This window comes from Pneumocystis carinii (assembly GCF_001477545.1).
Source record: "Pneumocystis carinii B80 chromosome Unknown supercont1.1, whole genome shotgun sequence".
Lineage (NCBI taxonomy): Eukaryota > Fungi > Ascomycota > Pneumocystomycetes > Pneumocystales > Pneumocystaceae > Pneumocystis > Pneumocystis carinii.
In genome coordinates this window covers 574,563-599,614 of record NW_017264713.1, presented here as the reverse complement: position 1 = coordinate 599,614, position 25,052 = coordinate 574,563, and the positions used below count along the sequence as shown (strand labels likewise).

The 25,052-nt window shown below is 27.8% G+C and overlaps 13 protein-coding genes across 13 annotated transcripts; 4 read left to right on the top strand and 9 right to left on the bottom strand.

The window, feature by feature from the left end:
- The first annotated feature begins 15 nt into the window (after positions 1-15).
- Positions 16-2,109, top strand: T552_00277 (hypothetical protein). Its single transcript, XM_018368894.1, has 6 exons — positions 16-80; positions 127-215; positions 263-361; positions 409-563; positions 607-868; positions 918-2,109. Exons 1-6 carry the CDS (start codon positions 59-61, stop codon positions 1,995-1,997), a joined length of 1,707 nt encoding a protein of 568 aa, XP_018227754.1. The 5' UTR covers positions 16-58; the 3' UTR covers positions 1,998-2,109.
- A 366-nt stretch (positions 2,110-2,475) lies between these two features.
- On the bottom strand, positions 2,476-4,825 carry T552_00276 (hypothetical protein). Its single transcript, XM_018368893.1, has 14 exons — positions 4,805-4,825; positions 4,679-4,759; positions 4,526-4,635; positions 4,342-4,482; positions 4,226-4,300; positions 4,141-4,174; positions 4,014-4,094; positions 3,744-3,967; positions 3,458-3,702; positions 3,202-3,416; positions 3,088-3,160; positions 2,864-3,047; positions 2,754-2,820; positions 2,476-2,709 (listed from the first exon to the last, which is right to left on the bottom strand). The coding sequence occupies exons 2-14, from the start codon at positions 4,734-4,736 to the stop codon at positions 2,543-2,545; spliced, it is 1,674 nt and encodes a 557-aa protein (XP_018227753.1). The 5' UTR covers positions 4,737-4,759; positions 4,805-4,825; the 3' UTR covers positions 2,476-2,542.
- A 391-nt stretch (positions 4,826-5,216) lies between these two features.
- On the bottom strand, positions 5,217-6,460 carry T552_00275 (hypothetical protein). The gene is made up of 2 exons (XM_018368892.1): positions 6,208-6,460; positions 5,217-6,157 (listed from the first exon to the last, which is right to left on the bottom strand). Exons 1-2 carry the CDS (start codon positions 6,412-6,414, stop codon positions 5,261-5,263), a joined length of 1,104 nt encoding a protein of 367 aa, XP_018227752.1. The 5' UTR covers positions 6,415-6,460; the 3' UTR covers positions 5,217-5,260.
- Positions 6,461-7,364: 904 nt separating this feature from the next.
- On the bottom strand, positions 7,365-8,416 carry T552_00274 (hypothetical protein). The gene is made up of 5 exons (XM_018368891.1): positions 8,371-8,416; positions 7,899-8,327; positions 7,582-7,856; positions 7,503-7,531; positions 7,365-7,456 (listed from the first exon to the last, which is right to left on the bottom strand). Exons 2-5 carry the CDS (start codon positions 8,175-8,177, stop codon positions 7,407-7,409), a joined length of 633 nt encoding a protein of 210 aa, XP_018227751.1. The 5' UTR covers positions 8,178-8,327; positions 8,371-8,416; the 3' UTR covers positions 7,365-7,406.
- A 465-nt stretch (positions 8,417-8,881) lies between these two features.
- T552_00273 (hypothetical protein) lies at positions 8,882-9,989 on the top strand. The gene is made up of 5 exons (XM_018368890.1): positions 8,882-8,917; positions 8,961-9,374; positions 9,420-9,594; positions 9,639-9,781; positions 9,829-9,989. Exons 2-5 carry the CDS (start codon positions 8,971-8,973, stop codon positions 9,941-9,943), a joined length of 837 nt encoding a protein of 278 aa, XP_018227750.1. The 5' UTR covers positions 8,882-8,917; positions 8,961-8,970; the 3' UTR covers positions 9,944-9,989.
- A 163-nt stretch (positions 9,990-10,152) lies between these two features.
- T552_00272 (3-deoxy-7-phosphoheptulonate synthase) lies at positions 10,153-12,055 on the bottom strand. Its single transcript, XM_018368889.1, has 11 exons — positions 11,908-12,055; positions 11,818-11,865; positions 11,679-11,777; positions 11,580-11,637; positions 11,487-11,538; positions 11,095-11,443; positions 10,881-11,049; positions 10,722-10,837; positions 10,600-10,681; positions 10,331-10,556; positions 10,153-10,283 (listed from the first exon to the last, which is right to left on the bottom strand). The coding sequence occupies exons 1-11, from the start codon at positions 12,016-12,018 to the stop codon at positions 10,199-10,201; spliced, it is 1,395 nt and encodes a 464-aa protein (XP_018227749.1). The 5' UTR covers positions 12,019-12,055; the 3' UTR covers positions 10,153-10,198.
- Positions 12,056-12,350: 295 nt separating this feature from the next.
- On the bottom strand, positions 12,351-14,205 carry T552_00271 (serine/threonine-protein phosphatase PP-Z1). The gene is made up of 4 exons (XM_018368888.1): positions 13,164-14,205; positions 12,679-13,109; positions 12,510-12,625; positions 12,351-12,457 (listed from the first exon to the last, which is right to left on the bottom strand). Exons 1-4 carry the CDS (start codon positions 14,152-14,154, stop codon positions 12,406-12,408), a joined length of 1,590 nt encoding a protein of 529 aa, XP_018227748.1. The 5' UTR covers positions 14,155-14,205; the 3' UTR covers positions 12,351-12,405.
- A 487-nt stretch (positions 14,206-14,692) lies between these two features.
- On the top strand, positions 14,693-16,231 carry T552_00270 (hypothetical protein). Its single transcript, XM_018368887.1, has 4 exons — positions 14,693-14,879; positions 14,931-15,004; positions 15,531-15,734; positions 15,840-16,231. Exons 1-4 carry the CDS (start codon positions 14,742-14,744, stop codon positions 16,183-16,185), a joined length of 762 nt encoding a protein of 253 aa, XP_018227747.1. The 5' UTR covers positions 14,693-14,741; the 3' UTR covers positions 16,186-16,231.
- Positions 16,232-16,791: 560 nt separating this feature from the next.
- On the bottom strand, positions 16,792-18,422 carry T552_00269 (hypothetical protein; the record flags this gene model as incomplete). Its single annotated transcript, XM_018368886.1, has 5 exons — positions 16,792-17,030; positions 17,074-17,560; positions 17,604-18,185; positions 18,234-18,356; positions 18,402-18,422. The coding sequence occupies 5 exons, from the start codon at positions 18,420-18,422 to the stop codon at positions 16,792-16,794; spliced, it is 1,452 nt and encodes a 483-aa protein (XP_018227746.1).
- Positions 18,423-19,444: 1,022 nt separating this feature from the next.
- Positions 19,445-20,138, bottom strand: T552_00268 (hypothetical protein). Its single transcript, XM_018368885.1, has 5 exons — positions 19,946-20,138; positions 19,802-19,901; positions 19,678-19,761; positions 19,551-19,636; positions 19,445-19,510 (listed from the first exon to the last, which is right to left on the bottom strand). Exons 1-5 carry the CDS (start codon positions 20,090-20,092, stop codon positions 19,487-19,489), a joined length of 441 nt encoding a protein of 146 aa, XP_018227745.1. The 5' UTR covers positions 20,093-20,138; the 3' UTR covers positions 19,445-19,486.
- Positions 20,139-20,492: 354 nt separating this feature from the next.
- On the top strand, positions 20,493-22,405 carry T552_00267 (hypothetical protein). The gene is made up of 7 exons (XM_018368884.1): positions 20,493-20,619; positions 20,668-20,917; positions 20,966-21,090; positions 21,137-21,228; positions 21,279-21,858; positions 21,902-22,117; positions 22,162-22,405. Exons 1-7 carry the CDS (start codon positions 20,539-20,541, stop codon positions 22,357-22,359), a joined length of 1,542 nt encoding a protein of 513 aa, XP_018227744.1. The 5' UTR covers positions 20,493-20,538; the 3' UTR covers positions 22,360-22,405.
- Positions 22,406-22,498: 93 nt separating this feature from the next.
- Positions 22,499-23,407, bottom strand: T552_00266 (hypothetical protein). Its single transcript, XM_018368883.1, has one exon. The coding sequence runs from the start codon at positions 23,364-23,366 to the stop codon at positions 22,545-22,547; it is 822 nt and encodes a 273-aa protein (XP_018227743.1). The 5' UTR covers positions 23,367-23,407; the 3' UTR covers positions 22,499-22,544.
- Positions 23,408-23,657: 250 nt separating this feature from the next.
- On the bottom strand, positions 23,658-25,046 carry T552_00265 (hypothetical protein). The gene is made up of 5 exons (XM_018368882.1): positions 24,920-25,046; positions 24,804-24,877; positions 24,561-24,749; positions 23,814-24,515; positions 23,658-23,765 (listed from the first exon to the last, which is right to left on the bottom strand). The coding sequence occupies exons 1-5, from the start codon at positions 25,015-25,017 to the stop codon at positions 23,704-23,706; spliced, it is 1,125 nt and encodes a 374-aa protein (XP_018227742.1). The 5' UTR covers positions 25,018-25,046; the 3' UTR covers positions 23,658-23,703.
- Between the last annotated feature and the right edge of the window lie 6 nt (positions 25,047-25,052).

Genomic DNA, 25,052 nt, shown 5'->3' with positions numbered 1-25,052 from the left:
ATCGATTTGTCTATTTTTTTATTAAAAAATGTTAAAAAGTCTTAAGAAAAGTTAAGAAATGGCAAAAATAAAGTTAAAAGGTTAACATTTTTTTTAAATAAGATTAAATTTCTTACTAATTTTTAGGTGAATCAGGAGCAGCTAAAAATTTTATTACTCGTAATCAAGCACTTAAGAAATTACAAGTAACTCTTGCAGATTTCAGAAGATTATGTGTAAATATATATGTTAAAAGATATTAATATTTATATTTATTTATTAGATTTTTAAAGGAATATATCCTAGAGAACCAAGAAGTAAAAAAAAAGCTAATAAAGGATCTACAGCACCAGTAACATTTTATTATTCTAAAGATATTCAAGTAACAGGATAATTATTAAAAGTTTTATTTAATATTAATATAATAAGTATCTTCTTCATGAACCTATAATTGATAAGATACGCCAATATAAAATTTATATAAAAAAATTTAACCGTGCATTAATCCATAAGGAATATGAGATTGCGAAATCATTAGAGGAAAATAAGCCATTTTATACATTAGATCATATTATTAAAGAGAGGTTAAATTATTATTATTATTATATATTTTATTAATTTATATAGATATCCTACATTTCTTGATGCTATTCGAGATCTTGATGATGCTCTTAGTATGCTTTCATTATTTTCATCAGTCCAAGTTACAGAGAAAATTGATTCTAATGTTATATTGAATTGTGAAAGATTATGTTTAGAATTTCAAAATTATGTTATAGTGTCGAAGGCATTAAGGAAAGCCTTTCTTTCTATTAAGGGTATTTATTATCAGGTTGAGATCAAAGGTCAGGAGGTTACATGGTTAGTTCCATATAAATTTTCTCAGAGAGTATATATTAATAAAATTTGAATATTTATTTATTAAGATATTTTATTAGATACCTGTTGATATAGATCTTCGAATTATGCTGACATTTTTGGAATTTTACCAGACTTTTGTTGGTTTTGTTAACTATAAATTATATACTGATTCTGGTTTAACTTATCCACCACCTGTTAATGTTTCACTTTTTGAAGAAGCAGGAGATATTTTGGCTTATAATTTAGAAAAATTAAGGACGATCCAAACAGAAAATCAATTGGAGGAAGATCGAAAGCCTAAAGATATAAAGAAACAAATTGATACATTAGATAAAAAATTGGATAAAATATCAGTAAATACAGATCTTTTAACAAATGATGAATCAAAAATTTCTGAAAATATAGATGATGAAGCTACTCTCGATGTCTTTTCTTTACAAAATAATTCGGAAGATTTTGATAAATTAATTCAACCTGTTACTGCTAGTTCAGCAGAAGTCAATATATTTGAAAATTTTATATTCTATTTATCTCGAGAAGTTCCTCGTTATTCATTAGAATTTGTTATAAAATCATTTGGAGGAAAGGTTGGATGGGATCCTGTCCTTGGAAGTGGCTCTTCTTTTAAAGAAGATGATATGACAATTACACATCAAATTTATGATAGACCAATTTTAGATAAAAAAATTTTGAACAGGGTTTATATTCAACCTCAATGGGTCTATGATTGTATCAATAAAAAAAAAATATTAAGTACAAGTGAATATGCACCAGGTTCTTTATTACCACCTCATTTAAGTCCATTTGTAAAAATAGAACATGGAGGGTATAATCCAGAAGCGGAAGAGGACTATGATGAGGAAGAACAAGATGAATCAGATGGCATTAACATGGATGGTTATGAAAAAAAGGATATACAGGACGGTTCTTTACCATTTTCATATTATATAAAACAAAACAAAAAATCAAATAAAACCCAAGAAACTGAATCAGAAGAAATAAAGGATCTTTCAAAAGTTATGTTAACTAATAAACAAAGAAAACTTTATAAAAAAATGATTCATAGCAATTTAAAGAAAAAAGAAGAAATAGACAAACTAAAAAAAAGACGTAAAGAATTAATAAAAAAAAAAAAAAAGAACATATCAGAATCATAAATGTAACTAATATAATATACAATAATATGGATCCATCATTTTCAATATATATAAATATAAATAAATATATATATATATTGAAAAATTAAATTTTAAAAAGTGTAAATGTTAATTTCTTTAATTTTTATAAAATATTTATGATTGTCTTTGTTTGTGTTTTTTATTCACTTTGCATATTATATAGAGCCGTCCTTTTCTTCTGACACTGTAACAATGTTCACAACGTTTTTTAACAGATGTTCGATTTTTCATTCCAGAAACTTGAATTATTGGTAAATAATAACGGTTTTTAATAAAATTATGTATTTTATAGAATTTAAGTATTGAAAATAACCCAGATCCTGTATTTTCCTTCATATTTATCCATCTTAAGTATGTTAGATTCATATTTTTATAATATCGAAATTAAAGATGATAGAAAATTTAATTATAAAACTATTTATAATTAGAAATTAATTAAAAATTATTATAAATACATTATCAAAAGTTAATAAAATATTAATACTGAATAGCTTTTTAGAACTTTGTAATTATTAATTTTTATATTATTTATAAAATTCGACATTTTGAACCTTTCTATATTTCAAAAATTCAGGTGGAACCAATTTTGGCCAATTTACATAATAGAAACCATTAGATATTATAAAATAAACTGACCATATGAATACAAAGAGCCAGAAGACCATGAAAATATGAGAAGAAATAATAACATCTATAATAAGTAAATTATAAAGTTTTAAATTAAGATTTTGTCACTTTCTAAACCAGGTAAAATTATTTTAGCTAAAATCATAAGAATAGAAAAAAATAAAACATATGGGATCTATAATTTTTATAAGCTTAAAAAAATAAAAAGTAGATATTACATATTGGATAAATAAGGATCTGTGATAGAGTAAAGGAATCTTTCTGGTTTGATATGGTAAATAATTTCCAAGAAATAAATCAAAAGCGTCTTGACGAGACCCATCAGTAAAATTATTTTGAAAATATCGCATAATAGAATTGATTAAATCATGCAATTCTCCTCTTTTAGTACGTTTCCCAGTCCTTAATTGTTAAAAATAAAAAACCATTTTAGACAATTTACCTTGTAAAATCTGTCTTTAAAGCCCCTGTGCCAGAATAAGAAATACTTATAAAATCTGCATTATCAGCCCAGACTAATTGATGTAAGAAAAATGAAGAAAATAATTATATTTACTATTTCTAAATAAGTTATCAAGATCTGGATAATCTTCAATATTTTCATAATCATTTAAGATTCCAATATCATTTAATTGTTTAGTTAATACCCATCTTGCCAATGCCGATTGTATAACATTTGTACGGTCCAAACAATCTATACAATTTGTGCGTACTATTGATGTTTGAAAATAAACTGGATATACTTGATCTGAACAATCAACATAACAATAACTATAACATTAAATATTAATAAAATCCAAGAAATAAATTACTTTTGTTTAAGATATGGTGTAAGTTGGTTTATTAAAATTCGGGTTTTATGCCATTTCATTTTTCTACATTCTTGATGAAAATCAAAATAGAAATATTTTATCTTAGAATCATTTAAAATCTTAATAATTTCTTCATAAGAAGTTTTAATATTGCATTCACGTCCATGTTGATTAACCAAATTTACAACAAGTTGATCCCCATAGATTCTAATCTGCTTATCAAAATGCAATCGTGCAGCGTTAACCTATTTCTAATTAAAAAAGCATGACATAAAAAATATAATACAGAATCATTGATATTAAGAACACGTAATTTCGGTTTATACTTTAAATTATTTATTTCTGCCCAGAATATTGGAACACTTCCTCGTATTTGAACAAATGATAACTTCAATCGCTTAGTAACACCTGAAAGTTTATTTGTATTTTCAAATAAAACAATCTGTTCAGTTTCATTAAAATTCGAAACATCTCCATTTTCATCAATTCCTCTGGAAAAATATCTTGTTCCTAATAAACAAATTACCTTTATTCTTAGAAACAATATATATAGTACCTGCCCTAAATCTAGAACGTCTTGATATTAACAGAATAGTTAAAGAATTATTTTTAATCATTATAGGCGCAATTTTCACAACTAATTTCCTTGATTAGAATAAGAAATTGTAAAATTTAGAACTTACATCCATAAATAACTGGAAGTATATAATTATCTAACTATATATATATATATTTCATAAGTAATAATTTTATAATAATAAAACATACATCAGAATGAGATGATCCCCTCAAATCAATCAATTCTGATTGAATAAACCTATTCCAGAAGAATCGTTCATCCGCCTAATCTTAACATTTTTTCATATTATTATATTATATCTTACTATTTTCCATAAAGGAGACTTAGTTTCTGATACTATTTGTCTCTGTATTGCATTTGTTACATCAAATGTATACGAAAAATAAAATGCTCCTGTATTTAAATGTTTTTTTATTAAATTAAGATATCCCACTTCTTCATGGTCCTATATACCCTGTTATTTCTAAAACATGAAAATTAATAATAACTTTATATTGGCCTTTAAAAGACATAAGACGAACAGATTTAATCCTAAATATATCATCTTGACCAATTCTTCCAACTGCCTCCCTTTCTGTTATAATAATTAAGTATTTGTCTATTTTAACTTAATAAATATCCTTTTTTTAAACATAAAAAACCATATTTTAACCGTATTATCCCAAGAACTCCATAAATACGTAGAATTTCTTGATTCATTGAGATAGAATATGTATCTCTTTCTATTTAACCCATTAACAAATGTTAAGAATTTGTATAAAGACAACGATATAAATTTAACTTTCCATTTAACCGGTCAATTACAAGTAAATTTCCTGATTTATTCTCAGGAACAAGAACAAATTCATCTTTAGATGTGTATAAATATAAAGTTTGATAAAGCATGGTTTTTGGTGAACCTCAGTTGAGATCGGGTCAGTCAATATTAAATATGGAAAAAGAAGAGAATATATAAGAAATAATAGATAAACTGAGTTGCTTTTATTAATGATATATAATATTCAAACGTAAACCGAAATGCAACAAATAATGCATTATAAAAATAGATACTAAATGGCCAGTTGATACATATATATATATAGGTGAATGTTGTTAAATATGAAAAAAAATGCAAATATAAGATGTTATCAATAAATATCAAGCGAAAGATATCCAGATAGACTCAACCGTCCGGCGCAAAAATGATATTGAAGCATGAAGCTTTAAAAATATATCTAAAAAAATCAAGTCATAGGACTAACGTCTGTATAATGATTGCATTGATTGTCATCAACAGGCGGTGTAGGAAGACCCGTCTCAATCTCCTGTATATTTCCAAATTGATCAGCAATTGTTTCCGAAGTATGATTAACACAAAGGTAGAATTGAGAATGTCGAGAATGTTTATGTGGAGAAGGTGTATGAGGAGAATTAACTTGCAAAGAATTTTGCGTTGATGAAACTGAGGAAAGATAATCATTGATTATTTTTTTGATACCAATATGTGAATATTTTTTAAGAATAACATTCGAAATATTATCAAGATGTGAATGAAATGTATTAATGCATGCAAACGTATCCGAAGATGAAACCATATAATATTTCTTCGGTTGTAAAATAGAATGTGCAAGAAATAGTGATGCTTCCGCTACCGTACTCGGTAGACATATCAAATCACGATGATATAAAGCAAGTTCTGTAAAAAATTGCGCTAGTATTACCACATTTTCCGGTAAATCCGCATAGACCGTCATCATTTGAAGAAATCCATATGCCGTAGGATGCCCAATCATCCAATCTAACGTTTTTATAATATGACTTTCCATTTGAACAAACATTTCTTCACGATAACTATCACAACACATTGTAGATAACTCTTTTAACGTAGGAACACGATCTTTCGGCTCCTCAAATTTAGCCGCTACCCATAACGCCGCACATCCAAGTAATTGATAATGCTTCTTAAACACTACCCTTTTAGAAGTATATCGATCAATCAAATTCACTGTTAAATATAATGTAACCGGTTGTAAATGAAACCCAGAATGCACTTCAAGAATAAAATCAATTAAATATGGTCGCATATACCATTCAAGCTCCGGTTGTAAATCCATCATCTTAGGTGATGCTAATGTTGTTTTCTATCATTCCCTTTAATCTTTCTATCCTTTTCTTCACTATTAATACTTACTTCCATACTTTTCATATATGCTATCGTCTCCTCCCTATAATCATCCTGTATCATGGACGGCTGCGTGTTTTTTATACACGATTCTTTACGTTTCTTAAACTCCCCACTTCCCTCACCTGAAACAGGTGATAAGGGTAATGATGGCCTGCGTTGTTTCCCAATATTTGCTCGCAGACATGAATCGAGAGTTATGCTTTTGAAAGGCATCCCGTGTTGTGTTAAACAAAATACTTATATTTAATATCAAATTCAAGGTTAACACTCTATCTTCTGTCTAAGCAGCTTATCCGGGGTGTGTATCCAGGCTGTATGCGTTATGTATGCGTTGTATATGCGTGTTGTATGCGTGCTGGAATTATACTATACGCGTCCTGATGATTTCGTGTCCCTATAAACCGCCCCGTGACATTTGTAAGGAGACATATTTGTTATCCGCTGAGGTGAGGAGTCGACCTGGCACGATGGTTTAGAATCTCGCATTGATACTTAGAAATGTTTAAGATGATCCCGCACATTAGGCTTTGAGGAATGACATATTGGAAGCGCACGGTGAATTATGTTTAAGTAGAGATTTCCTGAGGTGGAGAAATAAGCGTAATACGCTAAACGAATTGTCTAAATATGTATGCAATAGTTTAATAAATTAATATAACTTGTGAAGAAGAAGCGTATAAGTTTAAATTTGTTAACTTAAGCTTAAGATTTGTTTAATATGAAATTAACCCTTGCTTGACCCATGCTTATACTAGAATTTAAGAAAGGTTTAACCGAAGGCTAAACCAGAATAAAATATAGAATATCCGTAATAAGTTAGTATTTCTATATAGAAAACTACCATAGCAACCCATATCCTTGCTAGAGTAGTTTAATAGAATAACTAAGTCAATAGTAGAATTAGCAGTCTGCAAGAGCGCTAAGAGCAGATTAATAGACATGCAAGGCGCAAGACGCGTGTAATATGTATGTAAATAAGTAAATAAAAGAGTAAATATACAAATAAGTTGATATATAAGGAGTATATTGATATATAAGGAGTATGTTAATATATAAATATAAAATCTCATCTCATATATTTTATAATGTTTGTTTTAATATAAGAAATTTAAATGAAAAGATTAAGAATTGAATTGTATATTATGATAAAAAAAAGCAAAAACTTTATAATCCAAAAAAAGTATTTATTATAAATTGTATGAGAATTAAATTTTGCATACTCCTCCAATACATTTTACAATAACAACGACAATAGCTAAAAAGTTATAAATATTGTATATTAAAGAATAAATAAAACTTACTAATTGCAATTAATATTAAAATAAATAATCTTTCGATTTATTAATATATAATTATAAATAAAAAAAAAAGAGAATATACCCAAAACAATAGCACCGTTTACGTCGTGCTGAACGTATATTTTCAATAGCTTTATCTTGATGTTGAATACCATGTTCAATATTTGTATAGACCGTTTCTGCTTGTTGTGAAATAAGTTGAAGAGGTTCATCTTGTTTCTCTATCAAAATATTCATTTCATTGAACAATTCTGCTAATTCTATAATTGTTTGTTCTATTTTTTTAATATCTTGATGTCGTTCTTGTACTTCTTGTAAAGCAATACGTGCTTCTCCATGTCGATTACTTCGTAATAACTATCGTACTTAATTTTAATGTATTAATATCTCATTTCTTACTGCTTGACTAAAGATTTGCATTCCCTGATCATCATTTAATGCTGCATGAATCTCTTCTTGTGTCATATTCGGATTAACTGTCTCTATTTGACGATATAATCTCTGTCGATATCGTTGGTTAAATGAATTCTCAACTCTTGAATAATTTTGAATCGATTCTAAGAACTTTTTTTTAATATTACTCGTCTGTGTTAATCGAACTTGTAAATCCGCTGTTTGTGCTGATTGTTGGTTCTTTTTTTCTAAAATTTTGATATCATCCCGAACCAAATTCTGCATAAATCGTGTCTGTCCTTTCAGATTTTCTAATTGTTGATGAAAATATGATATTTGTTCATCCGTAATCTCATTTAATAATCTTTGATGTAACTGTTCAATCTGTTGCACATTCTCTTTAATTGTTGATATTATAGTACGAAGATCTTCGATCTGGTTCCTATAAGCCATTCTTCTCTTCCACTGACTCTTATACTTTTTTAAAAAAGTCCGTTAGAGTTGTTTTATCTGAAAGATCCTCAAGTTCGTATTCATTCGATTCTTCTTTCTCTCTAATATAGACTTATTAACTTCTTCTTATCTCATCTCCTTAACTTTCTAACCTTATTTCCGCTTCTTTTTCGCTTTCCTAACCTTATATTAATCTTCTATTTTTCTTAACTTTCTTTTAACCTCTTGTTTATCACTTTGCCTCTTCATTTTTGACTAATTTAAAGATAAAACTTAACAAATAGTCCTTTCTAATTAACTTTTTATCTATTTCTTGACTAAAAATAGACTTTTTCTTAACCTGTTTTTATATTTTTATTAAGAAATCAATTAAAATATTAAAAATATTTTAATATTTTTAAGTAAACCTTAAGAAAATATTAAAAAAAACATTAAAACTTAAGAAAATAAAGTAAGAAAAGTAGATTTTTCTTAAGAAAAATTAAGAATCAAAGTTAGGTTTTAATCTTTTTTTAAGTTATCGAGAGGCTCAACGTTAAAAAAATAAGCAATCAAGGAAAAAATATTAAAAGGTAAGATTAAGTCTATTAGAAGGGATTAACTGATTAGAAATAGGTTTATAAAGATGAAAGATGATAATAAGAATGATATTCTTGAAAGAACGGAGAAAAAAGACCCAGTAGAAGTGGAGAAAGAAGAAATTGAAGAATCAGCTAAAGGTATCTCTATGATTGAACTAAATAAAGGAGAAGAAGAAGAAAAAGAAGTAAAAAATAATACGGATGAAGAGCCAGAAAGCGATAATATAAGTTCATTGAGAAATGGAGTTTTATCAGAAGCAAGAGATTCATCAATTGTAACGGTATTCCATGATTCGAAAAATTTTACAGTTAAACACCCACTTATGCATAAATGGACACTGTGGTTTACTAAGCCTTTGACGCCAGGACAAAGGGCAAATACGACAGATGCGTGGGCAGATAGCTTAAAAGAAGTTATTACGTTTGATAGTGTCGAGGAATTTTGGGGGTTAGATATCAGGATGGATCCTCTATATTGCTAAGTATGGACTAGGATTTATAATAATATTGCTAAAGCGTCACAATTATTGCCAAAAAGTGATTATCATTTGTTTAAAACAGGAGTTAGACCAGAATGGGAGGATAAACAGAATCAAAGAGGTGGAAGATGGTCATATAATAATAGAGACCGAAGATCAGTTAATATTGATGAGTTATGGTTGCATATTGTAGGTAAAAATAATTGGTTGTTATATATGCTTGATAAGATTAGATGTTAGCAGCGATTGGAGAAACCCTAGAAAATGAAGGGGATAATGAAGTAATGGGAGTAGTAGTGAATATTCGAAAAGGATTTGTGAGATTAGGACTTTGGACTCGATCAACAAATAATGAGGAAGTTTTAAGGGCTATTGGGTATGTATAAAATATATAAAAAGAAAAAAGTATATAATGGAATGTAGAAAACGGTTTAGAGAAGCAATGAAGATACCAGATAAGGAAACGGTTGAATTTTATTCGCATTCGGATTCAGCACATTCTGGGAGCACTAGGGCAAAATCCAAAATGTATGCATGATACTGCTAATTACAATCATATGGATCATGTATTAGCATATGTATATATATATATATATAATACCATAAGGGATTATTTGTTGTTTTTAACATGGATTTATGTTTTAGCATTTCTATGATTTGGTTTTTAACAAATAGATATATATTTGTCATTAAACCTTTTGTAACACTATCATATTGATTGTAAAAAAAACATTTATTATATAAAAAACTGTAAATACATACAATAATGGGTTATTATAAGGAAAAATTGTCTTTATACTAATGCAGTTGGATCTTGATATTTTTTCCAATATTTTGCAACTAAGAATGCTATTTCTAAACTTTGTTTATAGTTCAATCTTAAAAAAAAGAGATTAAATTTAAATATCATTATCTTTGTAATTACCTTGGGTCACAAAGTGTTTTATATGTCTTGAGAAGATCTTTATCTTCAAGTTGCATACTACCTCCTAAACATTCTGTTACTTCTTCTCCAGTTAATTCAAAATGAACACCATCTAAATGAAAACCATAAGTTTTACAGATATTGAAACATAGTTTAAGTTCAAGTAAAATATGAGAAAAATTTCTTGTTTTATAATTAGGATATTCAGTAGAAAATAATGTATTTCCTAGTTAATATTAAAATTCATAATTAACTAAAAAAAACCATACCATGCATTGGATCACATACAAATATAACTTTATGATCAGAAGATTGAACTGCTTCAATATGTTTTGGAAAATATGTTTTGATCTAAAGCTATTATTAATGTGAAAATTGATTTTTAATATACCTTATCATAACCATATCTGAATATTAAAGTAACTTTTCCCAATTCTTTATTAGGATCTACAATATCTAATAGCCTAAGTAATTCATCAGGTTCCAATGTTGGACCAATCTTAATGCCTATATTTAATTCAATTTATTTTTTTAAAACTTTCCTAATAACCTATTGGATTTTCAATGCCTCTAAAATATTCAACATGTGCACCATTAATATCTCTTGTTCTATCGCCTATCCATAAAAAATGTGCACCTAAATTCCACCATTTTGTTTCATTTGTCTCTGGATCTTTTATTTTTCGTGTCATACATTCTTCATACTCTAACAATAAGCCCTAAAGCTTATATCAATTATTAAAATAGCTATAAATATATCATACCTCATGACTTGTAAAAATATATGGTTTTTTTAATAAAAAATAACTATCCAATTCATCTATTTTTCCAAAATTTGACAAATTAAAGGATTTGGAGTCTGTAAAGCACTCATCTCCTAAATTATTCTCTCTGAGAAAAGAATAATCCGACTCTAACAATGTATATAACCCATCTTCTCCAGAAGACGAGAGTAAACGTATATAATTAAGTGTTGCCGATGAATGAAAATATGCCTTTAACATTCTTTCTGGATCCGGCTTTCGCTCATCCGAAGAATATCCATTGATACATTCTCCTCTAAAACATAACACTTCTTGTCCATTCATAATTTCTGTAGACTTTGATCTTGGTCTTGGAAATCATAAGATTTTATCATAAAAAATGTATCAAATACTTTGAAAATTGTCCTGCAATACGTGCTATATTTACAACTGGAATATTCATATCTTTTCACATAAGAAATGCCCATTCACCCCTCAAAAAATACTTAAAGCTAATATAATACTCATTTGAAGAATAACTTTCAATTTATTGTCAATTAATCCCTTCAAAAATTATATATTACTAATAAAATATCCCGTATTACTGATGTACATGCAGAAAATGACTCTGCACAGTCTCCTCCTTGGAGTAAAAAAGATTTATGAAGTGCAACATCTTTAAGTCGTTTTTTTAATTGTAAAATCTTAATATAAATAATAAGAACCTTCTTATAATAAAAATACCTCTTCAAAATGAACTAATGGAGGCAATGATCTCAGTTTATTCACTGACTTCAATTACTTAGTATGTCTTTTTATGCTTTAATATTCTACCTTTTTAAGTGCTTCTTGATTCTCATATATTACACCTTGTTTTATACGTTTATATCTCCAGGACGAAGGTTTCCAGTCTATTTTCTCTATATTTTTTGGAGATTTTTGCATTTAATATTTTTTGAGGTGCTGATGAAGGTTTTTATCTAGTCAGAGCCTCGATAAGAGAATATTATAATGCCATATGAGCCAATCAACTAGAATAATGGAATAGCATAGTGTTTTAGAAGAAGTTATAGAGACTACATTGAATATATAAGATGAAAAATAAAATAGTTTATAATTGACATGTATTTATTATGCAAGTAAAAAGTATATACATGTATAAATTAATAAAAACCAAATTGTTATAAAAACAATAAATTGCCCCAAAAGCTAGTGTATGCAGTTGTAAAGAATATAATCAACAACTTTTGGAATTTAAAGCTAACCTTAATTTTCCATGAATACAATAAAGAACGATAAAAAATAGTATAGTATAATCAGGAGATATACGAACTAAAACGACTGAGGGTATTGATGTGCAGGAGGGGACAAGTGAATATGTGAGCTATAAGAATTATTAATGAGAAGTGTATGAGAAGAAAAAGAAATAAAAATACCCATTGCGGCGACTTTTTTTCATTTTTTGTTTTAATTGATGAGAATCTAATGGTTTTAACAATTCGAATGAACACAAAAGTTCTTCAGAAACAGACATTACTGCGCCAAAATTATCCTATAAAACGATAAGAATAAGAATAAGAATAATTATAATCAATCTAAACATACAAATTCCCCGCAATAATTTGGTGCTGAAAATATAGTAACCAATGTACGTTCATTAAAAAATTCATATCCATCTTCTACAACCATATGTGCCCGACATATTAGATCGAAATCGTGTTTTTGAAGAAATTGTTGAATAACGTTTTTTCCAAAACAATAACTTACACCTCGCTCATTATCTTCCCACCCATTTGTTGTTTCAGTAGGATCAGACCACAAAAGATCATTAAGCAAGCCATAATCAGGAACATCAGTAGGTCGTTCAAGTTGTCGAATTTCATCCATATATGAAAGTGAGGGAGATAATCCTCCATGTACACAAAATATTTTTGAAGCAACAATTGATGCTATTGGTAAAGTGTTAAAGACATCAATAAATGTCTTCCAAATCTTAATGTTACATCTTCGTTTACATTCATCATAGAACCCATAAACTAAATATCATCATTAGTATTTATAAAAATATACCAAAAAAATATCGCAAATACCTCTTGTAACATTAGCACATTCATGATTTCCTCTTAAAAGAAAAAAATTATCCGGATATTTAATTTTATAACATAATAATAATAATATTGTTTCAAGGCTTTGTTTCCCTCGGTCTACGTAATCTCCAAGAAATAAATAATTAGCAGATGGAGGAAATCCTGACATTTCAAATAAACGAATTAAATCCGCATATTGACCATGAACATCTCCAACAATTTTAACAGGAGGCGTAAGTTCTAATAAAGAGGGCTGAGATAAAAACACTTCACGTGCTGCTTGACATATAGCAGATACCTCTGCATTCTTTAAACATATCGCTTTCGTAACCTTTCCCGAATATCCCACGTCTAAAAGTCTTTGTATCATATCATCTATATCCAAATTCTTAAATGATAAATATGATGGAAAAAACATAAATGTCGATGATATCTCTGTATTAAGACCTAATGAATTAACCGGCGTCATCGTATCCGATATAGAATCTCGTTCACGTCTTATAAGAATCGTATCCTTTGGTGGATGTCCTGTTAATAACGTTGATGATATCGGTGTCGTCGGTGTTTCTAAAAATTGCTGATTTACTTGATTTTCTTTATCCCGACTATTATTCCTCTTCGTTTTACCATTCTCATTCTTTGAAAATGGTATAGATCCCCTATTATGCGTATAATTTTTATATGCTATACCTTCCATCATCGATGTTCCATTCGTCGTTCCTTGTTCATTTCCTTTTTCAAATATCCCTTCCTCTATCATTATCTCCCTCATTTCTTCCCTTTCAACCCCTTTTTCTCTCCTTTCTTCCTTTTCTTCCCCATTTTTCGTCTTATCTTTTTTTCCCCCTTCGTACCCTCTTAATGATATATTCTTTTGTTCTTTCACTTCCATTCCTCCCCTACATAATCCAACCACTCCTTTCCCTTCAAATCTACCAGAAATCCCTATTCCTTCAATCTTTCCTTCTTCTTTCCGACTCTGTATTTGTCCCATCCTATTTCACCCTATTTTTGCCCTTTTTCTTCCTTTTTTTTTCTATTTTTACCCTCTTATCCCCCTATCCCACTGTTCTCTTAGTTTAACGCGCTTCTGATACACCTTCTTCTCCTTCAAATCCTCTTTCATAGACGCTCTTCCTCTTTATACAATCTCCCCTATTTCTCCGTCATTTCTTTATCATTTTTTCTCCTTCAAATTCCTTTCTACCTCGTTTTCCTCTGCTCTTTCTTATTATCCTCTTATCTTCCCTTATTTTCCTCTCGATTTACCTCTTTTCCGATTTTTCTTTTTTTTTGTAGTTATTGTCGTGCTCTAACCCCCTTCTTTATACGCGCTTTTTTTCTCGTCGCCCTTCACATCGTATTCTTCACTTATTCTTTTCAACCCCCGGATTCGGACTTTTTTAATTTTTTCTTTATATACACGCCTTGGCGTCCATGAAAATATAGAGGTTAGCTTAAGTTCTCTTCTGTTTATCTTAACATGTCTACAGCATTATATTGCTATTATTCTCAATATTATCAAGAAATAGCTTATTTACGTAAAGAAAAAGGGACCATAGAAAGTTTCTGGATATTAAGATGGGAGCTATAGCAGTTCGTATTTTCAGAACGGTATTACCGTTAATTATTATATCGCTTACACTTGTTTCTGTTTCTCTTACAATATTTGCTGGTGTCAGAAGGGATCCTTATTTAGATAAAAATTATGTCTTTAAAGTATAAAGAAACTTTATTAAAAAGAAAAGGAATGTTAAAGTAGAATTGTAGATTGACGCGACTCAATTTGCGGGGCAAAAGGATCTTTACTCTGGTTCTGGGTCTACACCAGCAAATAAGATTGGGTAAGTTAGAATGCCTGCGTGTAGAAGAGAGGGTATAGTTAGGGAGGAGTAGGGGGTTAGGGTGTAGATGGGGGGGGGGGGAGGGGGTTGGAGTTGGAGTTAGTTGATAAGAGTAGGTGATAAGAGTAGGTGTTGAAGAGAAGTTGCAAGAAGGAGTTGCAAAAAGGAGTTGTAATAGGTAAGTTATAACAGGTAAGTTATAAGGAGGGAGTTATAAGGGGAGAGTAGACAGGGTTATATAGTTAGAAAGGGGTAGGATGGAGGGTCAGTGCGTTAGGGTTAGGGTTAGGGTTGTAATGGAAAGGACGTTAAAGGGGAAGTGTTAAGAAGAAGAGAGAATATGTCAGGGTTAGGGTTAGTCAGGGTCGAGGGTTCGCTTTAGGGTTAGGTTTTAGTTGGGGGTAGGTTATATTTTGGGTTAGGGTTGTACTTAGGGTTAGGGTTTGATGGAAATTTATTATAATATATGGAAATATTACACACGCAGGCTTTTTATTTTAATTATGTCTGATATTAATTGTTTTAGATTGGCTAATCATTATTATGTTTTTCTTTGGAACCATTGTGAATCCAACAAAGATATGAAATTCATGTATTGTTCTAAACCAAGATTTGATTATTATTTCAATTCGGTCAAATTGTTGAAAGCTAGACTTAGAAGAGATGCTAGAGTTAGAATTCCATCTGGTTCGGATTCTTATCACAAAAGACTTCGAGTTACTAGTTATTGGTAAGTTTTTCATATTTAAAAATTAAATAGAAATTAAATATGATTGATGGATGGATGGATTGATATGGTTGATATGGTTGATTAATATGCTAATGTTTTTATTAGTTCCCTTGCACTTCTTCTTCTTGGGATGATTACTTCGCTAGCGACATTTGTTTTTGTGATTATAATTACTTTAGCAGGATCAAGTGCAGTATTTACATCTACTCTTTCTGGTGTTTCGACACTTTTTCTTATTCTAGGATCAAGTCTTTTAACCGCTCAATATCTGGAATTAAGTAATTTAATTCGAGATAAAGCGGGTTATCTTAAAGTCAAAGGAGAAGAAGGTATAGGCGGACTTTTCTTTTTATGGTTCTCGTCTGCCCTTAGTGTTCTTTCTTTTATTAGTTTGTTGCTAGCAACACGTTTCATTCGTAAGAAGAAAGAGGCAGCAAAACTTTATCATTAAATATTTCTTTTCATTAAGATATGATATATCATTATTTGTTGTTAGTTATTTTTTATTTTATTTTTATCTTTTTATATACCTTTTATTATTCGCTTTGTAAACTAAATTAAAAGACAAAAAAAAAATTGTTTTATTATTATTATTATTTTTATTTCTATAAATATTTTTTAATAATTCTTTATTTTATGATGTATCCTGTTTATTAATTAGTACAATTCTAATTATTTTTAAGAATTTTAAAATTTCTAAAATCAGTATTTATTAAATTAATCATATAAATATCAGAAACAGCTTCTAGTTGATATTTTTTAATAAAATTCATCATATAGAAATTTTTAAAGAGGAATATTTTTAATATACCTGATTAAATTTAATAAAATATTAAAAAATATATCTATAATCATATATTTTGAACAAGTATAATTTCAATTGAATCAAAAATTCATATAATAAGTTATATAGTAATTAATTTTATGATAAAAAGATCATGAAATATTGCATACTTGTCAATATTCAATTACTTAAAAATTGAGTCTAAATTTTTGAAAAAATGTATTAAATTATGTAACTAAAACCCCAAATGATATTTTATATAGTAAATTTCAATCAAGACACAGGAACATTAAGAACTGTTAAAATACCCCCAATTAGATGCAAACTACCAGTAACAAATACATTAATATCGGAGAAAGAGGCATGATAACGAACTATATCTACAGAATCCTCTATACTTTTTGCAATATTAATCGATGCATTATTATCTAATTTGATCCAATGATTTTTTAAATTATACTGTAATTTGAGACTTTTAGATTCTTCGATTGAATAATTAAGATTTATTAAATCTAAATCTTTATAAATGTGTATAAAGTGTATAATAAAGATTACCTTGACTATATGTTCCATCTTTCCAAGTGAGATTCGTTGAAAATATTACTATATCAAAAGGATTCCTAGACATTTTCTTATGCACCATTTGATTATATAAACAGTCCAATAACATTATAGCATCACGAGTTTGTTGATTAAATATCAAAATAGACTTTTTAGAAGAATGATTCGACAAAAATACAGAATTTGCATACCAAATAGAAGCTTCTTTTATACTTTCAAGTGTATGAGCACCATCTAAATACCATGATATATTGTTTTCTTTGTACAATTGACATCTTCCAGGCCATGATGCTTTTTCAAGGCCTGCTTTTACACTATCAGATATTTTAGGTGAAACATTTTCATCCAAAATATTTAAACAAAATAAATGATGAGAAACAAGTGAAAATGCAAGTGATGCATTGATATATTGAAAATCTCCAGATAAACCTAGCTTGATTTTCTTTAAATCTGAATTAACACTAATAACAAAAAATGGTGACTTTATTCTAAGTATACTTTTCATTAAGAAAAATAAAACTCACCTTGCGCTCAAAAGCTCTTTTTTTTAATACATTCAAAGCCTCAATTGGCTGTTGAACAGTTAACGCTGGTACTCCTTCTTTAAATATTCCTGCTTTATTCCATGAAATTCTTTCAATGGTATCACCCAACACTGAAATATGATCAATTCCTAAACTAGTAATACCTGTTACAGTAGGATGCTGTATAATATTCGTAGAATCATATTCTCCACCAATACCTGTTTCCATAATTAAAGTATCCACTTTCTCTGAAATAAACACATGCCATGACATAAGTGTCAAATAAACAAAATAAGACGGTTTGATCTTTGGATCTAATCCTTTGGAAATAGCTGTTTCTTCTAAACAGTTCCAAATTTCAAAAAAATATTTTGCAAATAATTCCTCTGAAATAGGAATACCATTGATCCTAATTCTTTCCCTTACTGATATCAAATGTGGTGATGTATATAGCCCTGTTTTTAATGGTTTTCCATGTCGAGATCGAATTTCTCCTAATATAGATGACACAAATGCACATGTAGATCCCTTCCCTTTAGTTCCAGCAATATGTATGACATTTAACTTCTCAATGTCACTAATCTACGGCTTTTTCTTTATAATTTTTAACTCCTATGCCGTCTCTATTACCTTATATCTTATTCTATATAACCATTCAATTGTCTGTGATAATGACTCATTATTTATTGTTTTTCTAGATCTTTTAAGAATATTTGAGCTTGTTTGAAGTGTATTTAGAGCTCTGATAGCATCCTTTATTTATCAAAATTGTAATTATTCAAGTTTTTAATTACAAACTTTATATGAATAAAAAGCCATTATATAATCTTTTCCAAAATATAAATAAGTCCTTAAAATGTGTTTAATATTATCTTAGCGCTGTATAATTTTAATCAATTTTTAAAGGTCAAAAAGACATATATATATATGGATCGAGAAGTGGAGGGAGGTTGCTTAGAGAGAGCCATATATTTATTTATATATTTATTTCTATGCTTATTTCCATGCTTATTTCCATGCTTTAAATTTATAAATATTTTTCATTTCTAGATTTGTATTTAGTTTTCAATCTTAAATAATAATAATAATAATAATTGATCTTTAAGTTGTAATTAAAATGAAATAAATAAAATAAATGATTGAATGAATAAATGATTAATTTTGTTTTTAAAAGTATGTTTATTTTAAATTCATCAAATATTTTAAAAGATTATATTTTTTTGAAATCTAAAATATTTATACAAATTATATTAGAAATAAATTCAATTCTATTTAGAATTCAATTTTATTCTATTATTTTTAACTATTTGAAAAAATCATAGTATTTTTTGATTTTAATATAAATTATATCTATAAATAATCATTTTAAAAAGTAGATTTATTCTAATTAAAAAATTACAATTTTCTGATCAATTAAAATTTGAATACATAATTATTATTAAATTCATAGAATAATAATAAAAACATAGAATCAATTCTTTAAATATTTAAGGGAAAATGGGATATTTACAAAGAATTACCAATTGTTAATAAATACTATAATAATAATTATATTTTGTTATATTTTATCAAACATTGATCATGAAATATACAATATAATATTAAAAAAAAAACGAATTGTCCTAATTACAGAAAAAAACATTTAAAATACATGAATTCTACAAAAATACATTATTAAACCCATTTTTTTCATAACCCAAGAATCAATGCTTACTAAAAAAACCTATTTCATTAATCATTAAAAAAATAATTTAAAAATATACAAAATTCAAATACTTTTTAAAAACTTTAATGCAATTTCCAACTTATCATTAAATAACAAAAATCAAACAAACAACACAAAAGAATATAAATTTCCAAAAAAAAAACAATGCAAAAAACAATCAAATCCCCGTAATTCCAGGAAGCTATTAAAATCAGAATAATAAAAAAATAACAAAAAAAAACCTCTGTCTGTGAACGGTATTTTCTACACATAAACGGAGATTTACCAGACAGTTGTTTAAGCCATTGCATAAAACCTCGAGATTTCACTAATAAAAATTATAACAAAAAAAAAAAAAAAAAAAAATACATTTATGAAGTCTCATATCCGATAATTCAGCTTTCCATGTATCTATCTGACCTTGATACCACTTAATCTCCTGAAAAATTTGATCTACAAAATTAATCAATTACAAACAAAAAAAAAAAAAAACCATTCTTCTGACGAAGTTTCATCAACTTTAATAAAGACAATTGCCATTCACACTGAGACAAATCCTCGCATGGTGTATTTGATAAATAATTTTGTAATTCCTAACCTTATTAAAATAAAAATTACTACTTCAAAAAGTCCATACGAGCTCCCGTTTTCTATAAAGCTTACCCTCCATCTTCTTGACCTTTACTTTAAGCGTTAAACTATGTAACATCTCAATCATATATAATTCTTTTTCCTCCCATGTTTCCAAGTCCTGTTCATTTGGAACTTCTTCAATATTCTCCATTTTTTTCCGGGAAAAAAAGCAAAATACTTATTAATAAGGGTAAGAAGAGGAGGAAAAGTGCTTTTTTAGGGATTATTTTATGCCTTCCCAGGCAAAACGCTAAACTTTATTTTTTCTGCTTTTTTCCAACGTTGCATAGGTCGACAGAGAGCCTTTAACGACTCGACTTCAAAAAAAAATAAAAGTGGGAAATATAGGTAAGAGAAGCGATTTTCAAGATAAAAAACAATTTATAAGGTTATTTAGGGCCTATATAACATAGTATGCGTTTTTTCAGGGAAAAAAAAGGAAGAATTTTGGTGGAAAAACAATTTTTTTAGAATTAAAATTTTGAAACCACAATATATAAGTGGAATATATATATAAGACGTTTTTAAGGAATTATATTGAATAATATCTTATACATTTTTGGGATAATTAGTTTTTATGGAAAAAAAAGGGCCAAAATGGAAAAAAATCAATCAAATAACGAAACATCTAAGGAAACACCATGTTATAAAGAACAATGTGCAATACAGAAGAAAAAAGTACAAGAATAGTTATTATTTTTATTGAATAGGGTTAAATGGCAGTAGAAATGCAAAAATTTTCAATATTTATGGAATACAGATAATAATTTTTTTAATACGTCTAATGAGCAAAATTCGTCTAAAAGTTCAGTAAAATCACAACAAAATTGTCATAATAATACAGAAGAACTGACTATTTCTGAAAAAACGCTAAAACAAATAAAAGTTTGTGAATTATTAAATGAACTTTCATTAAAACCTGCAAAAAAAAATACTGACCATAAGTTTTGGAATACACAACCTGTGCCTTCTTTTGGTAATAATTAAGAGTTAAAAGTGATATTTATAGATTGAATCTTTATAGACGAGGAAATTATAGAAGAAGGACCTATTGATGATAGTAAGGATCTGGAAAAAGTTAATAAAGAGCCATATACGCTTTTAAAGGAATTTGAGTGGACTACTATGGATATTGATAATGAAAAAGAGGTATATGAATTTATGTAAAAAATTTCATGCTTTATAAATTATATAGTTAGCGGAGTTATATGAACTTCTTGCAAAAAATTACGTTGAAGATGATGATTCAATGTTTCGATTTGATTATTCAACGTCATTTTTGACATGGTATTTTTTTCCATATTATTATGTCTTTCTTTTTTTTTTAATTAATTTAGGGCAATGAAACCACCTGGATTTCATAAAAACTGGCACGTTGGAGTACGTGTTAGTGCATCTCAAAAACTGGTTGCTTTTATTTCGGGTATACCTATTTCTTTATGTGTCAGAGATCGTATTATAAGCTGCAGCGAAATAAACTTTCTATGTATACATAAGAAACTTAGATCAAAAAGATTAGCACCTATTTTAATAAAAGAAATAACTAGGCGCTGTAACCTTTTAGGTATTTGGCAGGCCATATATACAGCAGGAATTATACTTCCTAGTCCTATATCTTCATGCCAATATTATCATCGTAGTCTTAATTGGCAAAAATTATATAATATAGGATTTTCTCCTCTGCCTAGGGATTCTACGATAGCACGGCAAATTCAGAAGTTTAAACTTCCACAAGAAACATCAACTTCTGGTTTAAGGCCTACAACAATTGATGATCTTGAACAAATCTCAAATTTATTAAAACGTTTTTTAGAAAAATTTGACCTTTATCAAGTATTTTCTGATGATGAAATAAAACATTGGTTTATTCCAAACAAGGACGAAAATGAAAGGACACTCTTTTCATATGTTGTTGAGGTATTTTTTTGCTATACCTTAACATATTCTAATAATATAAAAGGATCCTTCAACAGGAAAAATAACAGATTTTTTTTCATTTTATTCTCTTCCATCTAGTATTATTTCAGATGAAAAGTACAAAACTCTTAATGCAGCATATCTATTTTATTATGCATTAGAATGCGGTGTTAAAAAAGATATGAATCAAACTGAATTTAAAACATATGTCGATAGATTAAATCTTTTAATGAAAGATTGCTTAATTATCGCAAAAAATGTTATTAACTTTTTCTTTTAATTACTTTTTTAATATTTTTATAGTATAATTTCGATGTTTTTAATGCACTGACACTGATGGATAATCCATTTTTCCTTGGAAATCAGAAATTTGGTCCAGGAGATGGGAAACTAAATTATTATTTATTCAATTATCGTGCAAGATATATAAATCCCGGTGTAACTGAAACAGGAGAGCTAGATGTTAAAAATGCATCTTCTATAGGCGTTGTTATGTTATAGTGAAATATTATGTGTGATCTATTAATCAAAATATTATTGTCTAATAGATTAAATTATATTATAGTAAAAAAATTATATTAAAAGATACTTTTTTGAAAGATTTATATCTTTTTTTTTTAATGTAGATCATTTTATATATAAATTCAAGATATAAACAAGTGTTGGTATAGATATTTAATGTTATATTAATTTTCAATGTTTAATTTTTTCTCATCTCGTATTTTATCAAGTTTTATAAGTTCATCAGGTCCTAATTTACCACCATCAACAGTTCCTAAAAGCGCATCAAAAATCTCCGGATGCACTGGATCCTTGTCCTTCAAAAATGAATCTTCTTTTTCATCATATAAAAACTGAATATTATAGCTTGGAGGTGACCCAGTAGGAATCTCTTGAAAAGATTTATTAACAGCATCATCCAATTCCTCCATAGAAGCAATAAAGTTCTCAGAATATGAATATAAAGTAAGAAAATGACGTAATCGTTCTTCTTTATCTTTATTTTTTGTTATTTCATAATTTTTTCTTTTTTGTTTCATTCGTTTCATCTTATTTGAATCAGAAATTGGATATTCATTCTCAATTAATAATTTAATCGTTGGTATAGAATATTTATGATGTCTTTCTGCACAAAGTGTTAATTCCTTTGTCTTAATCATCTCATTTATCTTTTCTTTTTCCTGTATTTTCTCTAAATCCTTTTTTTTTTGTTCTACAACATATTCTGTTAAATATTTACGTCTTAACTCCTTCATCTTAGATCTCCATGTATTTTTTTCATCTTTTGATCTTGGTTCAGCAACTGTTTTATGTAAATCAGGATATTTTAGCTTTTTTTCAGATTCAAAGCTAATTTTTCTTGGAGGATATATATCTGGTGCATATCCCTTAATACCAGGAACATAATTATAGGATCCCGGGCTTGTATTTCTTATTTTATTCCCAGAAGAAGTTGATTTAATATTTCTAGAACAGAAAAAACATCTTTTTAAACTAAAACTTAACATTTTTTTAGAAAAAATAAAAAATATAGCTTTTATTATTAATCTATTAACAATATTTAGTATTTATTAATAAGATTTATATAAATCTTTACCATAATTTTTAAAAACTAAGTATATTCTAAAAATTTGAAGCTTTCGAAACCTCTTGCTCTATAAAAAGACCAAAAATACTCAAAAACTATGTTTAATAGAAATTAATGTATGAAAGAATATATATATTTAAAGTAGATATTTATATATGTAAATTAAATATATATTTCTAATGAAAAGAATGACAAAAATAAATTTTAGATATTTTGAAAGAATAGAAAAATATAAGATATATTATAGCCCATTTTGGTTAACTTTGTGAATAAATTATCCTAGAAACGACAATATCATGATGAAGAATTTGATTATGATCTTTAAAAAATAAGAAAAAAGCAATATTTTAATTTTTTTAATACTTACTTCCCCATGCAGCCTGAAGATATGCAATTCTTTCATTATCGTGATTAGATAAAATAGATACTTCGCCCTTCTTTTCTTTTAATGTTACTAAGTCTTTCCATGTTTGATTTTCCCTAGTAACAGTTACATTAATAGCAGCAACAAAAAGTTCAAAAGAATGATAAAAATCAATATGACTATCATCTTTTGAATGAATAAATGTTATTTTTGTCCCGCTTTTTTGTGATATTTTTGAAAAAGCTTGAATCCTTTCTAATGAATTCCAAGGATGATATAAAAATTTAAATACAAGTTTTTTTAAACCAGGATACATCTTTAAAGGTGACATAATTGGGAAATAACCTCCCAATTTATATGTAGATAATAAAGATTTTACAGAAGAAAAACCAGCAATTGATACCAAATGTCCTATAAATATAGGATTTTTTAAAGTTGATAATTTCTCAGCAACCCCAATTGCAACTGCTGTTCCAAGACTTTGTCCTACTAAAAGTATAGATGATGGTTTTACCTTTGCCACTTCCATTGCCCATTTTACAACAGAAATTCCATCCTCAATTAATCCTTCTTCACTTGGCTTACCTGATGATTTTCCAAACCCTCTATATTCAACTGCAAAAACATGAACATCATCAAATGATGTCATAATTCTATAAAAACTCATACGATGTCTAGCTGCTATATTACAAGCAGTACCATGAACTAAAGTTTAATTAACTATTATATACTTTAACCTTTCTTAATTACAATATATTATAAGCTTTGTTTTAGAACTTTTTGATAATAAAGAAATAAAAAAATCATGCAATTCTTCTTCTTCTTCAATTTCTGACAATTTTATATGGTTTTTGTAATAAACATTATGGGGTAAGATATGCCAAAGAAAAATATTCTCATGATCTGATGTTTTCAAAAAAAATGGATAAATTCTCCGAGCTTTTCCCCAAATAAGCTTCTTAATTTCTTAAGCAATTATTAATAATAACATACGTGAAAATCCAAGATATTCTGGCTGCAGGGAATCTATTTTTGAACAACTTACTATTTTGTGTAGATAAAAAACGCTAAAATATCAGTTTTTTATGCAATTTTCAGGAAATACTAACTTTCTTTGAATAAATGGCACTGAAAGAGATAAAATAAAGACAATATACCCAATAAATAAGGCCAAAACAAAGTAATATCCTTTATTTAAAATACTCATTTTTAATATGGTGGTTGGAGAGAGAGAGAGATCAC